The sequence below is a fragment of the Lygodium microphyllum genome, chromosome 8 (genome assembly GCF_053477565.2).
Source record: "Lygodium microphyllum isolate KBCC chromosome 8, Lygodium_microphyllum_v1.1.10, whole genome shotgun sequence".
In the NCBI taxonomy this organism is placed as follows: domain Eukaryota; kingdom Viridiplantae; phylum Streptophyta; class Polypodiopsida; order Schizaeales; family Lygodiaceae; genus Lygodium; species Lygodium microphyllum.
In genome coordinates, this window is record NC_141142.1 from 61379016 (window position 1) to 61391615 (window position 12600).

At 40.1% G+C, this 12600-nt stretch overlaps 1 protein-coding gene and 1 long non-coding RNA gene across 8 annotated transcripts in view; one reads left to right on the top strand and one right to left on the bottom strand.

Annotated features, from left to right (window-relative positions):
- Nucleotides 1-2531: 2531 nt before the first annotated feature.
- Nucleotides 2532-12600, top strand: part of LOC148032369 (uncharacterized) — a 76502-nt gene continuing 66433 nt past the window's right edge. The window contains exons 1-2 of one of the 3 annotated variants that reach the window (XR_015691620.1): nucleotides 2532-2844; nucleotides 7747-7799. This is a non-coding gene — a long non-coding RNA (uncharacterized LOC148032369). Of the gene's footprint in view, nucleotides 2845-6730; nucleotides 7800-12600 lie in introns of those variants that run through there. The other 2 variants (XR_015691621.1, XR_015691619.1) reach the window with 2 other exon arrangements.
- Nucleotides 5984-12600, bottom strand: part of LOC148032370 (uncharacterized) — a 117427-nt gene continuing 110810 nt past the window's right edge. For 4 of the 5 annotated variants that reach the window (XM_087683020.1, XM_087683016.1, XM_087683018.1 and 1 more), the window contains 3 exons: nucleotides 6420-6735; nucleotides 6231-6330; nucleotides 5984-6118 (listed from right to left, as the gene is read on the bottom strand). In XM_087683020.1, coding sequence (XP_087539146.1) covers nucleotides 6440-6735 — 296 coding nt within the window. In that variant the 3' untranslated portion in view covers nucleotides 5984-6118; nucleotides 6231-6330; nucleotides 6420-6439. Of the gene's footprint in view, nucleotides 6119-6230; nucleotides 6345-6419; nucleotides 6736-12600 lie in introns of all 5 variants that reach the window. The other variant, XM_087683017.1, reaches the window with a different exon arrangement.

Sequence of the window (12600 nt, forward strand, 5' to 3'; positions counted from 1 at the left end):
CATGTGTAATATGCTTAGATTTTCTTCACACGATCACTCCTATTGATCAACTATCCATTATAGCATGCCACAAATCAAAAGTGGACTACATGATTGCCCATGTGCAAAGTCTAAAGGCCCACCATTAGGTTGTCTTCACATTTGGGGAGCCCTTATAAGATTTTGTGAACAAGACTACTAAAATTTTCACTAGTAGACCTCTTTTTGGCAATTTGTAAAGAATTCGTTTATGTTATGGCTACATTCTTGGTATTATTGAATACTTAGTTGAGCAATGTAACACTTATTATTCTCGCTTACATAATCTCCTCCACATGTTTTTGGCATGGGCAACTCTTTTCACCCTTGTTAAGGTATGGTGATGCAAATTTATTTGTTACCTTCTAGTTGCTTGTAAGTGGTTCACTCATCATGAACATGCCAAGGATAAGGATAAGTGGATGAGATAATGTAAGCCACGATAGGAAGTGTTTTCTTTTCTCCAAAAGAAGGTCCATTTGCATCAAGCTTGCTATACATGTGGATGAGACAAAGAGGTGGGGATGAGGACAAGGCATACATGCCTCTTTTCACCTTATTTATGAGGGGATGGAATGTTTGCAAATCTCTTTCTATGAGGATTTTCATTTAGATCCCCAACTTTTATTTGTGGTAGGTAGTACCTAGAATCACAGGTCCTAACCGTTAGCTGCTATGTGATCTTTGCTACAATTGTATGTACTATTTGTTTGATCACTTTTAATTATTTAATCTACAAGATAATGACTTTTTTCTTAAACTTGAGGCAAGTTTTTAATACTTAAGCCCACTAGGATACAACAAGAGAAAAGTGAGAGGAAGCTAATGGAGTATTATTGTGTGCTTGATCTAGAATTTTGTTAGACCCCTATTAGTTTTTATGATTTTGATATGGGTTATTCTCTCTCTCTCTCTCTCTCTCATTATTATAAAGTATATCTTGTTTCCAAATTTTTAGCCTTGAATGTTTAAGCATACATGTGATTTTATACAGCGTTCAAGCAATTGGATTCTTTGCCATGACATCTCTTTTACAAAAATTTCCATAAATTTTTGTGTCCTTTTGATACAATGAACTTTCTTTTATTTTTTAGTTTAGCATTACCTTAAGGCTTAAATTTGCCTATGTTTTTAACTTCATTTCTCAATTAAACTTTTTAAAAGAAAACCAAAGATTAGCTACAATAGGGAGAGGAAAATAGGGAATATATGACTACCATGTGACAAACTTATGATCCATTAAAAATGTGAATGTTAGAAGTGATATGGAAGAACATAAGTGAAAGGATAAGCATTAGGGAATAGAGTTGGATGAAAAGGATGTGAACAATAATTAAAAATGATACCTCTACATACATCTGGATAGAGAGGACTAAGGAGACCCGGAAGAATCTTAACCTTGGAAGCCCCCTTGAGATGTGGAAGAAAAGGTTCATTCAAAACTTAATTTGATGCCATGGAGGGTGTTAACAATGAGAATCCTAACCAAACATTGAGTTAGACTTTTGAAATATGATTCTATATGTCTGCTTTGTAAAAGAGAGGAGAAGACAATCTAGCATATATTTTGGGATTGTAGGGAAGCATGGAAATGTTGGAGACAAGGATTTTTAAGTGAGGAAATCTCAATGAGACCTTGTATCATGTTTGGGCCGCAATTAGAGTGATCTTTAAAGAGCAATTTGGCTTTCTAGAGATGTTCTAATATTAATACAACATCTTTCATGCATTAAAAAAGAGAGAATAGTAACTTAAAAGAGGAACGATTGCAGATCTCTTCTAAGGTGGTTGCCACAAGGAAAAATATTTAAGCCAACAACTTTGCAAATAGACAGAAGGAAAACACAAGACCATAATACCAGTTTCATACCAAATCAAATAGTGGCATGTAAACATTTAAAGTTCAATCTCTCTTAATGGGTCTATTGACGAGAGCCTTTGAACTTGCAACCAATAATCTACCAATAATTTACTTGTTTACCTTGATTGCATGTAATAATTGCGAAAGCTTGAAATTTGGACGAACGTGAAATATCATTTTCATTGGGAGTGTAATTGATTGTTGAAATGATCAATAGTCTACTAGGAGGCCTAGAAGCAAACCCAATGACTTTGGCTAAAGAAGGGGGGGGGGGGGGGGGAGCAATGCTTATGTTGTACCTTTATAAATATCCTAAGGAATTGGAAAGCCTACCAAGGAACAATAATCATGTTCATAAGAGAGTATTTGGGAGACCCACATCTCCCTTCAACCCTTGGAGAGAGGTGTTCGAAGGCAGCCTTCCTCCTCAAAGCCTTATTTATATTTTTAAAAAACGAGAAAAGAAGAAAGGAAAAAGAGCGACTATTATTTATCTTGGACCAAACGTTAATTTCCTATAATTAAATGGATCATTATTATTGTCAGGTTAATCACACAATGGTAGGTATTATTGTAGTTTGGTGAGAGAGAGAGGTGTGTGTGTGTGTCTCTCTCTCTCTCTCTCTCTCTCTCTCTCTCTCTCTATAAATAAGGCCAATCAGCCGCCGTAGCATCACATGGAAGCATTGTTAACGGTGATGGGATTGTCGATGGATTGGTTGTGAGCTCAAATTCGCTTGGTGCAGGTCGGGAACACACACACACACACACACACACACACAAGTGTCTCCCCACCCCCCCGCCCCCCCAACACACACAGAGGTCTCTGCTTCCCTGCCTGCACCAATCGAATTAGAGCTATTTAAAAACCAAAATTAGAAAAGCCCAACAACTCAGAATTAGAAAATCCCAACAACTCAGGAGGAGGAGGTGGTGGTGGAGGACATCGGCATCCAATCAGTCAGGTTACACAACCTCCATTCTTAGTTTGCTTCAGCATCTCTTTTCCACCATTGACTTCTCGGAGAAAGTGCAGGTTTTCCACATTTATGTCATCATTAATGTGTTCTACAAAAGATATGGTGGCGATAGAACTTGCTTGATAATTTTATAGGTTGTAAGGAGCTCTCAATTAAAGAGGAATATTGCAATTCTATACATGACTAGATAGGTCAATACATAGTTGCATAATATCCAAATTCTAGAAGCCATACTACTGCGAACGATGTTATTCTCATTATTCTCAAATGTCCTTGACAGTTCGAGCTCCATGGACCTTCTATACCATGAAAGCATTTTACAAATGACTAGCTGTATGCTTGTGTGAGCTCCCAAGCTCTGACTATGTCCAGATTCATCTGGCCGTCACAAGTTTGCTATGAGCTCCCAAGCTATGTCAATAGTTGCATAGGCCGAGTCATAATTTTTCCACGCCTATAGGTTGATTTACCATACCTTTGCAAATATATGGTGTGCTTATCAAATATGATCCTGCATGTCTCTACATTTTTAATGTGTATGCAATGTGGTTATGTAATCTATTCATGGTTGAAACTTGAGGTTCTACCATGTACATTCTAGAATCTATGAAAATTTTCCTGTGCCTTGAATGTGGAAAATTCAGGGTCATGTATGGTTTAGTCAGGGGCAGTGAAACATACTTATTCCTACTTCCATACCCATATGCATTTTATGTATGGTAACGTATGGGAAAACCTATGGGCTGAGTATAGGCAGAGCAAGATTAAGTGGTAAAAAGCATTAGTGACCATGCCATTAGTCAGCTGAAATCCTCAAACTTCCTTACCTTGCAACAATGCCGTTGCTGCAATCTCCATCATGTCAGCCATGCAATTGCTCCAGATAGCATATTATTGTGCCCTTCAAAAATGTCTAAGAAGCTAGGCAATCCTTCCCTACATCAGCCAACGCTCCCTGTTAATCTTATAGGAAAACAAAGACTTTTGTAGCAGTGCTGGGCATGGAGGGTGGTGGACAGCCCATCTGAGCATTGATTTTCCTGACTAGATCTGAGGAACTAGCTGCTGATGAAAAACAGTAGTGTCACAGAGTCCACCATAACACAAACCTCATTCAAGTCATGATCCGAATGAGCATCTGATACTGCTTGAAACATCCCAAACAATTATTGAAGCTCGGTCTGAACTTTGGAAAATGTGCAAATCTCCTGTTTGCCAACTGTGATGTCTGCTACATTCAGGCAATTTGAAGGTGCAAGTTAGAACAGCATGGCAATCTGAGAGGGAGGATTCGAGGGCTGTGAAAATTAATGTGACCTGTTTTTCCCACATTAAATGCTGTTCAATTCCGTTACTACTTGTATTTATTCTAGCCTATTTATAGGCTGCTGTTCCTTCATTGTTTCATAGTCATCATTATACGATTCTATCAGCATGATTGCTTTCTGATGGAGGGAGGGAATCTGTCTACTCTCTGCTGGCTGTACACTCAGCTTTGTACCTTTTTGCTACTCTCGAGCCTTGGTATATGGATTCCATTTCCTGTGTCTATTCTCTTTGAGTTCTTGGGTTATTGCTGTTCTTTTATGTTCTCTGTATTTGTTGCAGTCTATATCAGCAATGTCTCTTTGCTTCTATTGCTCCATACTTTTTGATTATTGGCAAGTGCTATAAGTTATCTTAAAGGTATTGTGGACCGTTCTAGATCATCGAGAAGATCAATAGCATATCATACCGATTGGATTTACCGAATTCATTTGGTGTTCCACGTGATTTGTCTAAAAGAATGACTAGAACAAGGTGAATTATTTGTCCCAATCAAAGTAGTCATGCGATTGGAAGATATTGCTCCTTACATTCCACTCAAACATGAAGTAGTTCTTGACTATAGGACTAAATGATCCCATTAGACGATTTATCCTGAGTAGTTAAGTAAAAAAACTGTCCAGGAATGGAGGCAACTTGGTAGTCAGTACATTCATTAAGAGTCACTTTTCATATTTTGTCCTCGAGGATACTGCTAAGGACAATAATCATTCATAAGGGGGGAAGTATTACATCCTTGGACGTTAAAATAGGTGCCAACAACATTGGTCACAGCCTTGGGTCATAATGTGACCTAGTGTCATGCATTAGGGGCACTTCAGGGCTAGGAAAGTTGAGTTATATTTTTAGTTGTTACATTCTTGGATACATGGATGGGTTGTAGCAACATTGGTCACATCCTTGTCATAAAGGGACCTAGTGTAAAAGCACTCAAGTCACTTTAGGGTTAGCGTGGTTGCGTCATATTTATACTACTCGAGGCCCATTTGTGCACATCATTGTGTGATCACCACTCTTGGATTTTAGGTCCAATGGTCGACGTTCTTGTACACTAGGATGGTGTGGGTTGGTGGTATGGGATGCCTAGTCTTTGGATGCGCTCGTGGCTTGGTATGCTATTTGGTCCCAAGCTCGGGGGTGAGCTTTGGCTGTATGGCTGGGAGAGGAGTTTGATGTCTGTCTCCTTATGGTTCTATGTCATGGATATGGCTTATGTTGTGTCTTATGTGCAAGTTGGATCATAAGGGGACATTTCACTACCATACCATCGTAAAAGCATATGCCTAACAAAACTTTTCAATATGACTTTGAAGATAAACACGGAAAGTGCAACTGACACATGTATTCACTATCAAGCCCTATTGTGAGTGCGGGATTTAGTTATAATAAGAATCGTGGGCTAGCTTTTCAAAAGATGTATTTCATTAATTTCACTTAAAGTCTCTTGATGCAAACAAAGCCATGATTTAATTGTTTAGTAAAATTAGTGTAGGTGTTGTGCTGTTAACAGTTCTATGCTAAAACAAAACTATGCATGAAATGATCCGTGTTTTATCAACATCCAATTGCAAATGGTTTTATGCCACTGATCATAGCTGTCAATCAGTCCATAAATCATTATGAAGATCAAATGATACATTAAGCAGATGAACACAAGAAATCAATTGGAATTGAGCTCTCGTCCAGTCTGATACGATAGATGCTCAATGTGTCATGGCCAGTTTAAACAGCAGATTGACTTGTGCAACTTTGCTTGGCAAGATTCTAGAGCATCAACATAACCTTATGAGGAATCAAGGGAATGTCACAGACACAGGGAAGGTGATAGTGTCATTTTCAACATCCAAAATGAGCAAGCTCTTCTTCTCCTTTTCCTCCTCTCCTCCATCTCTCAAAAGGGGTTTTGGACAAATAATGGTATATATGAAAACATCTGTCGAGCAATGTATTCCGCCATGCCAAGGTAATTAGTTAGGCACACTTTAAACGTGATTGTTAGTCTCTTGGCTGTATTTTTGTGACAATTGCATTGGAGTTTATTTTACCTGGATGAACCTTTTGCGGTGAAGGGTTCTATGTACTCCTAACTGTTGAGTTGAATCTAGTACTTGAGGTAGGGTTGATCATCAGTTACCCCTCATTTAACTGCATATGATGGTCTGTAAGTGTGAAGAAGAGACAACTAAACATACAGCAATATGATACACCAAAAGCTTCAGAAAAATATCCAGTACCTTTATTCCTATATTGTTCTTTAGTCAGTCATTTGTTCCTGGATAGGGATCCCCCCCTTGTTTGTCAGGGTGTTATAACTCTGTTCTCCTATCTTGGCAGTAGACTCCATAATAGCTTCCAGGAGGCTGTCTGGATCTTGAACTTCCAGAGGAGGTAGCCCATGTTGAGAATCCTCCATCCTTATGTATGTCCCACAAATGGCCAGATCAGCTTGCCATAAGCCTTCATATTTTGAGCACTTGTCTGAGAAGTAAAGAACCCCTTTGCCATCTTTCATGTTGTTTGCAAAGGACCCTTCATAACGGTCTCCATTGACTGCAGTCACAGAAAAGTCTAAGGGGCTTACTAATACCTCTTCAGACATCTATGCATTTTGGGCAAGGATAACTTAGTATATAAGGTAGTGTAGACTCTTTTCTATACATGGACCATAATGTATTTCCTGTGCGTTTAATGTTTTAGAACTTTTGGCTGTATTAGGTCAGCCAAATTACAGCTAGTACTTGATCATTTTGGCTTATTGTGTTTCATAAAAGACCTTTTTGAATAGTGTGACTTAATATGCACATAACTAAACAGTAGCCCACTGCTAATGCTTACTCTAAAGGTTCATTCAGACATTTTGTTGAGAGTATGGACCAGGCCTTGTCAATGAGAAGAGATTCTGGGATTCCTACAGAAAGCTCGGATAATTGAACAATTGATTATGGCATAGATGGCTAGTTTACCCAGTCACAAAGTCACAAAATGCAGTTTTATGTGTCTTCAAATTCATCATTCTGCTTTCTAGAATCATTCTTCTTTCTAGAATTATATGAACTTACACATGCATGTAACGTTGATTTGGTCTTCCATGAGGTCCAGTTTGCAGCTGAACAGCAACTCACACGGTAGAGAAAGAGGAAGATAAGAAGGGCGGGTCCATATATATGCATATTACTCTCGGGAAAACTTAAAGATAGTTGTCATGAAACATTGTGCATAACTCTTTCACCATACAATGATATCATGATAGGAGTGTAAAATGCAGCAGAAGAATGAGAGAGACAATGCACATGAATTGTTAACACAAAACAAAAGAGTGCATGAATATGAATCCGATATGAGAATCAAGAATACCACAGCATGGCACAACACTAATCACAGACTCTACAGGCCTTTTGTAGGCAAAAGGTAGGGTCACCTAATATTTCTCCTATATTGAAATGGCAACTACTAACATTCGTTCTGTAATGTGTTGCTAGAGGTTGCTCATGTTGGGTCACCTAGTAGGTCTTTCATCTTGAAATGGCAGCTACTAACATTGGTTCTGAAATGTGTTGCTAGAGGTTGCTCGGGTTATGATTAGAGGAGGAAATGTTGGAGGCTGCCAAGACAAGGTAGAATCTAAGGGTTTTTTCCCCATTTCAATATTGGATTCAAGAAATTCTCAAAATGGTTGGAAGTTTTTGGACTTCCAGAATCGACTTAATTAAAAAAATAGCATGAATGGATAATCCATATTTGCAAAACCTAGATAGAACCACAACAGTTACAAACCTAAGTTTATGCATCATTCTTTACTTGATATTTAGTAAGTCATCATCCTAAGCAAGATATAGAGAAAATTCAGGCATGTCCATTTATGTGAACAACACACACAACCTTGTAAATACACATGAACAACCTTACTCATTGAGAGTTTCCCTTCAATATCTTGTACTGTCCGTCACTCTCTGAACATGTTCTTCTTGCAATCCACTTTACAAGGGATCGTGCAATCCATATTACAAAGGATTGCTCTAGTAGTGTGTAGGACTTCTCATCTATTTGATTTTGCAAAATTGCCCACAATCGAAATAGAATTGGAGAGATTCTAGGTTTCTGATGCCACATCATTGTCAATTTTCCAGTTGCATGTTCCAACTGATCTCACAGCTAGATCCATAGCCAGTCATGGCACACTCCATTAGATCCCACAGTCAGTCATACATTCTTTTAGATTCCTACCAATACCAGGGCCTCTTGTATAGTTGCCATTGGCAGCATTGTCAAAATGTTATCCTACGATTGCAAGATTATCTCAATAAATGGGTACAGCATCCATTTAGGAGTGTTGCAGTTAATCCCAAAAATGTCTTAAGAGAGAAAATTATGACATCGTTGAGTGCTTATTTTTATAACATATCATATTTCATTAAAGATATCTTAAAACCATAGATCTGTTTTTGGTGATAGAAAGGTATAACTAAAGGAACACACGTTCCACTTGAGTAAGTGTTACCATTCAGACTGTACTAAAGTGACAATGTGGGGGTAACTAACCTTTAGGGTGATAAAGAGCAGTACAGGCCACAACTGGACTGGAGTGCTAACATGGCACCCTTCAGCCCATTCAGGCCTGTACCATCTCAGGTAAACGGGCTGGTAATGAAGTGATGCAGAGTGACCAAGTATGCATGGTAAGCAGACATGAGGAAGCCATGGAAATGGGTTTTCAGGCTGCAGCAAGTTGAGACAAAGTTGATAAGGCAGAAAGAGTTAGTTCAGGACAAGAAGGTTCACAGGGTCCTGATTGCATTATCCCTGCAATGCATTAAGCAAATGTATGTAGACTTCACTACTGGGATTTTTATATATTTTATGAGCAGGATTCCATCAGAAGTCGAGTCTGGGGGTTGGTTCCTCTCTACCTACAGTCCCAGAGCTACATTGCAGCAATATTGCTTTGTTGGGAAGGGATTCTTGTTTGCATCGGTGGGCTCCAAGCAAGAATGAGATTGGATTCTTGCCTCATGAATTGGATACAGGGGTAATTATGTGTAGGTTCTGCCATGGTTGCCAAGATTCTCCCCTGACGATGAACTCTTGGCTCTCCCAGAGTGTCCAGTATGAGTGTCCTTCCCAGGACTATTCAACTGGATTGACAGTGGATCTGGGGTCCTGGGAGAATCTTTGGATAAATTTTTATATCCTCCTTTACCTAATCATGGAAATCTTACAGTTGAGGAGCAGGCATGTGTATTGTGGGATCACCAAAAGTTGACTCTCTGGAGTTCTTGGAGTTCTTGGACTGCCATGGATTGGAGGTTACTATTGAAGTCTAAGTTCTCCTAGAGAACACCTAAGGATGAAGGCAAAGAGGCCACAAAGAATCTGATGAAGAAATGGCATCAGTCTCATCAAGATAAGGAAAACGCAACAACGGAGGAGCATGGCAAAAAGGATGAATACAAACGAAATGAGGTTAGCAACAGTATTGAATCTGCTCTACTCAACGCTGAAGCAAGGAAGGATAAGAACATACCTCCAGGTAGCAAGTCTTACTCCGATGCTAGTAAAGGGAAGAAGATGTCACTTTAGAAAATGGTCTGTATCCCATTGGTGGATCACAACATCTTTGAGGTGCTTGATGGTGCGAGGAGATGGATTTGGATCTGGTTTTCTATGCTTGAAGGATGCATGCCAATGCTGCTTCTAAGTGACACTCCACTTTACTTAGTGCTCTTATCGATACTCCTAATGATTGCTTTCTCATGTGGCTATTACAGGAGATTGAGGATTATGCTCAAATTCAAAAAAGATACTGAATAGAAGGCCACAAAGTTCACCTCAAAGTGAAGTGACCTTGAAGGGAAATCTAACTCACCCTGATTCTTCCAATCCCTGAAGACCAAGAAGAGTTGGGAGACCATTTCTGTCATCAAAGATCCAAATGGGGAGATGCATCAAGACGACTCCTCCATTGCCCAGGTGTTTGTGCAACACCTCTCAGCTATTGTCAGATCTAAGCCTGCTGACTATCCTGCTGGTTATGGGGAGGCACTCTGAAAATTCCTCGCGCCATGCAATACCAGAGTCCCTCCAAACATGTGTTGCTTGGCCCATTTGCTCTTGAGGAATCAGAGATTGTGGTCAAGAAGATGTAGCGGGGGAAATCACTGGGACCTGATGGCATCCCTGTTAAGCTCTATGCTGAGATTTGGGAGTTATGTGGCCCAGACATCTGTGATTTCACTAATGATTTCAAAACAAAGGGGTTCTGCCACCATAGGTCAATCATGGGCACATCCAATTAATTCTGGAATCAGCTAACCAACTTGAGGTAGGCAATGGAGGTACCCAACCATCCTAAATGTTTTATACGAAATTGTGGCTAAAGCGGTTGCATGTAGAATCAAAATCTTGCTGCCCAAAATATTACACAAGGATTAGTATAGGTTCTGTTGGGGGTAAAGGCGCCTTTGCCTAGCTGCCCGTGTATTACTACACTGATAGTCACCGCCACTGCACACTGCAGGTGGCGGGCGCCCGTCACTGTTACTTTATTCTTTATTATTTTAGTGACAGTTTGAATAAAGGAAGGCCCGGTCACACATTGTGACTGTTGGAGTTCCCATTTCTAGTCTCTCCCTTTCTTGCTCTTGCTTTCTCGCCATAGTTCTCAAGTCCAACCTTCGATCCGTTGCTCCCTTTCAACTGGTATGAGAGCGCGGCTTCCCAACTCTTGAGCTTGGTTCGTGGTATTCTTAGCATCCCATCAACTCCCCACTCGCATTGGGTCTCCTTCCCGGCAGCCATATCCGACTCTTTCGAGCTCCTGTCACTCCCCGGCTTCCCAAGCACCTTCCCGGCATTGTTGGGCACCCTTTAGGGCATTACATCAGAGGTATTTGATCATTTTTTTTCAGGGTTTACTTTAGTTCTCAGGTCGCACAGGCTGTAAACAAGTTGTGGGCAGCCATAGCTCACACCTCTTGGAGCTTCCTTCACTTGGATCTTGCTTCCAGCCTATCAAGGCTTGTTGAGGCTTGGTGTAGGCCTTCTTTGGCCCTTATTTGTGCCCCCTTTGGGCCCCATTGTTGACATGTGGGACAGCAGACCCCCCCAGTCAGCTCACGTTTTTTTTGCGCTTGTTTCAAAATCTAGCCCAAAAATCACTCTTTTTGTTATATCTCAGGCATTCGGAACCCGATTCAAGTAAGGTAAGAGTCTAAGTTAGGGTTTTGGCACGCTCCGGACGCGATGGTGATGTCAAATTTGCCAAATTTTGATGATAGGATCTTATGCAATAGATTTCAGGCCTGAGAGAGCATGTATTTGTATGTCTATGTTTGTTTGGGCATGACTACATAACCGGTTTGATGCCTATTGCATCTTGATTGATTGGAGGATTGAAGCTACATGTAATGCAATGATTTTGGCTTGATTTTGGGGCTGAAAATACACAGTTTATAACAGCAAATGCATGCTGAATACTCTTGGACTGAAGCTATCTTTCATGCTTTGACATATGCCTATTGGTTCCGGATGTATGTCTTGGGTTATGCTATGATGTATTGATCATCGAGGGACGACTTTGAGCTTATCATTGAATCCGGATGCTTTTGGAAGCTTAAGCTTATTTCAGCCTGCACTTATTGACATTGGTATATGCTTTAACAGTGATGCTTCTTGGGCTTATGTGTACCCGTTGCCTACGGCTTGATGCTCATGTCACGGTTGATTACCCTATGCATACGTTGAGCTTGAGTGCTCATTGAAGCTCCGCCTTGGATGCATTTTGGATTATCTGGAGTAGTCTTGGATGTTACTTGGCTTATCAGAGTTTGGATTGGGATGTACTTGATGTCTTACATGCTTATGGATGCTACATACGGATGCTCTACCATCTACATGTTCGGAATGTACTATTGATGTATTGTCTTGGACTTATGTCATTGGCACTGTGTCTTGCCTTGGCTTGAACTCTTGAGCTCGTACGTACGGCTTTTGTGCCAGTGGGAGCATTCTTGAATGCTTATCAGATATTGAGCAGGTGGTACTTTTATGCATTAAGCTGTTACATGCTATTGAGCAGTTACAGATACTTGAGACTTTGGGACTTTTTACCTTTTGAGATGATACATCATATATCTTGGTTCATTGTATGCTTATAAGCTAAGTCTCAGTTTTGGATCCATATCTTTGTGAACTGACACCTACTTGTGTCAAGTTTTGGTAGTGGCAGGAACACTTTGCCCCGTTGACTGGGGGGTGTGTCTACTTACTGGCAGATATTTGTATGACATACTTGGGTGTTGGATTCATGCTTATCGACCATCTTATGCTTATGCTATGCCCGTATGATGCCGGCTTTAGTCTTGGCAATATCTGATTGCCTTGGGATCCGATTTTGGCACTGTTAGCTCTTTTTTACTA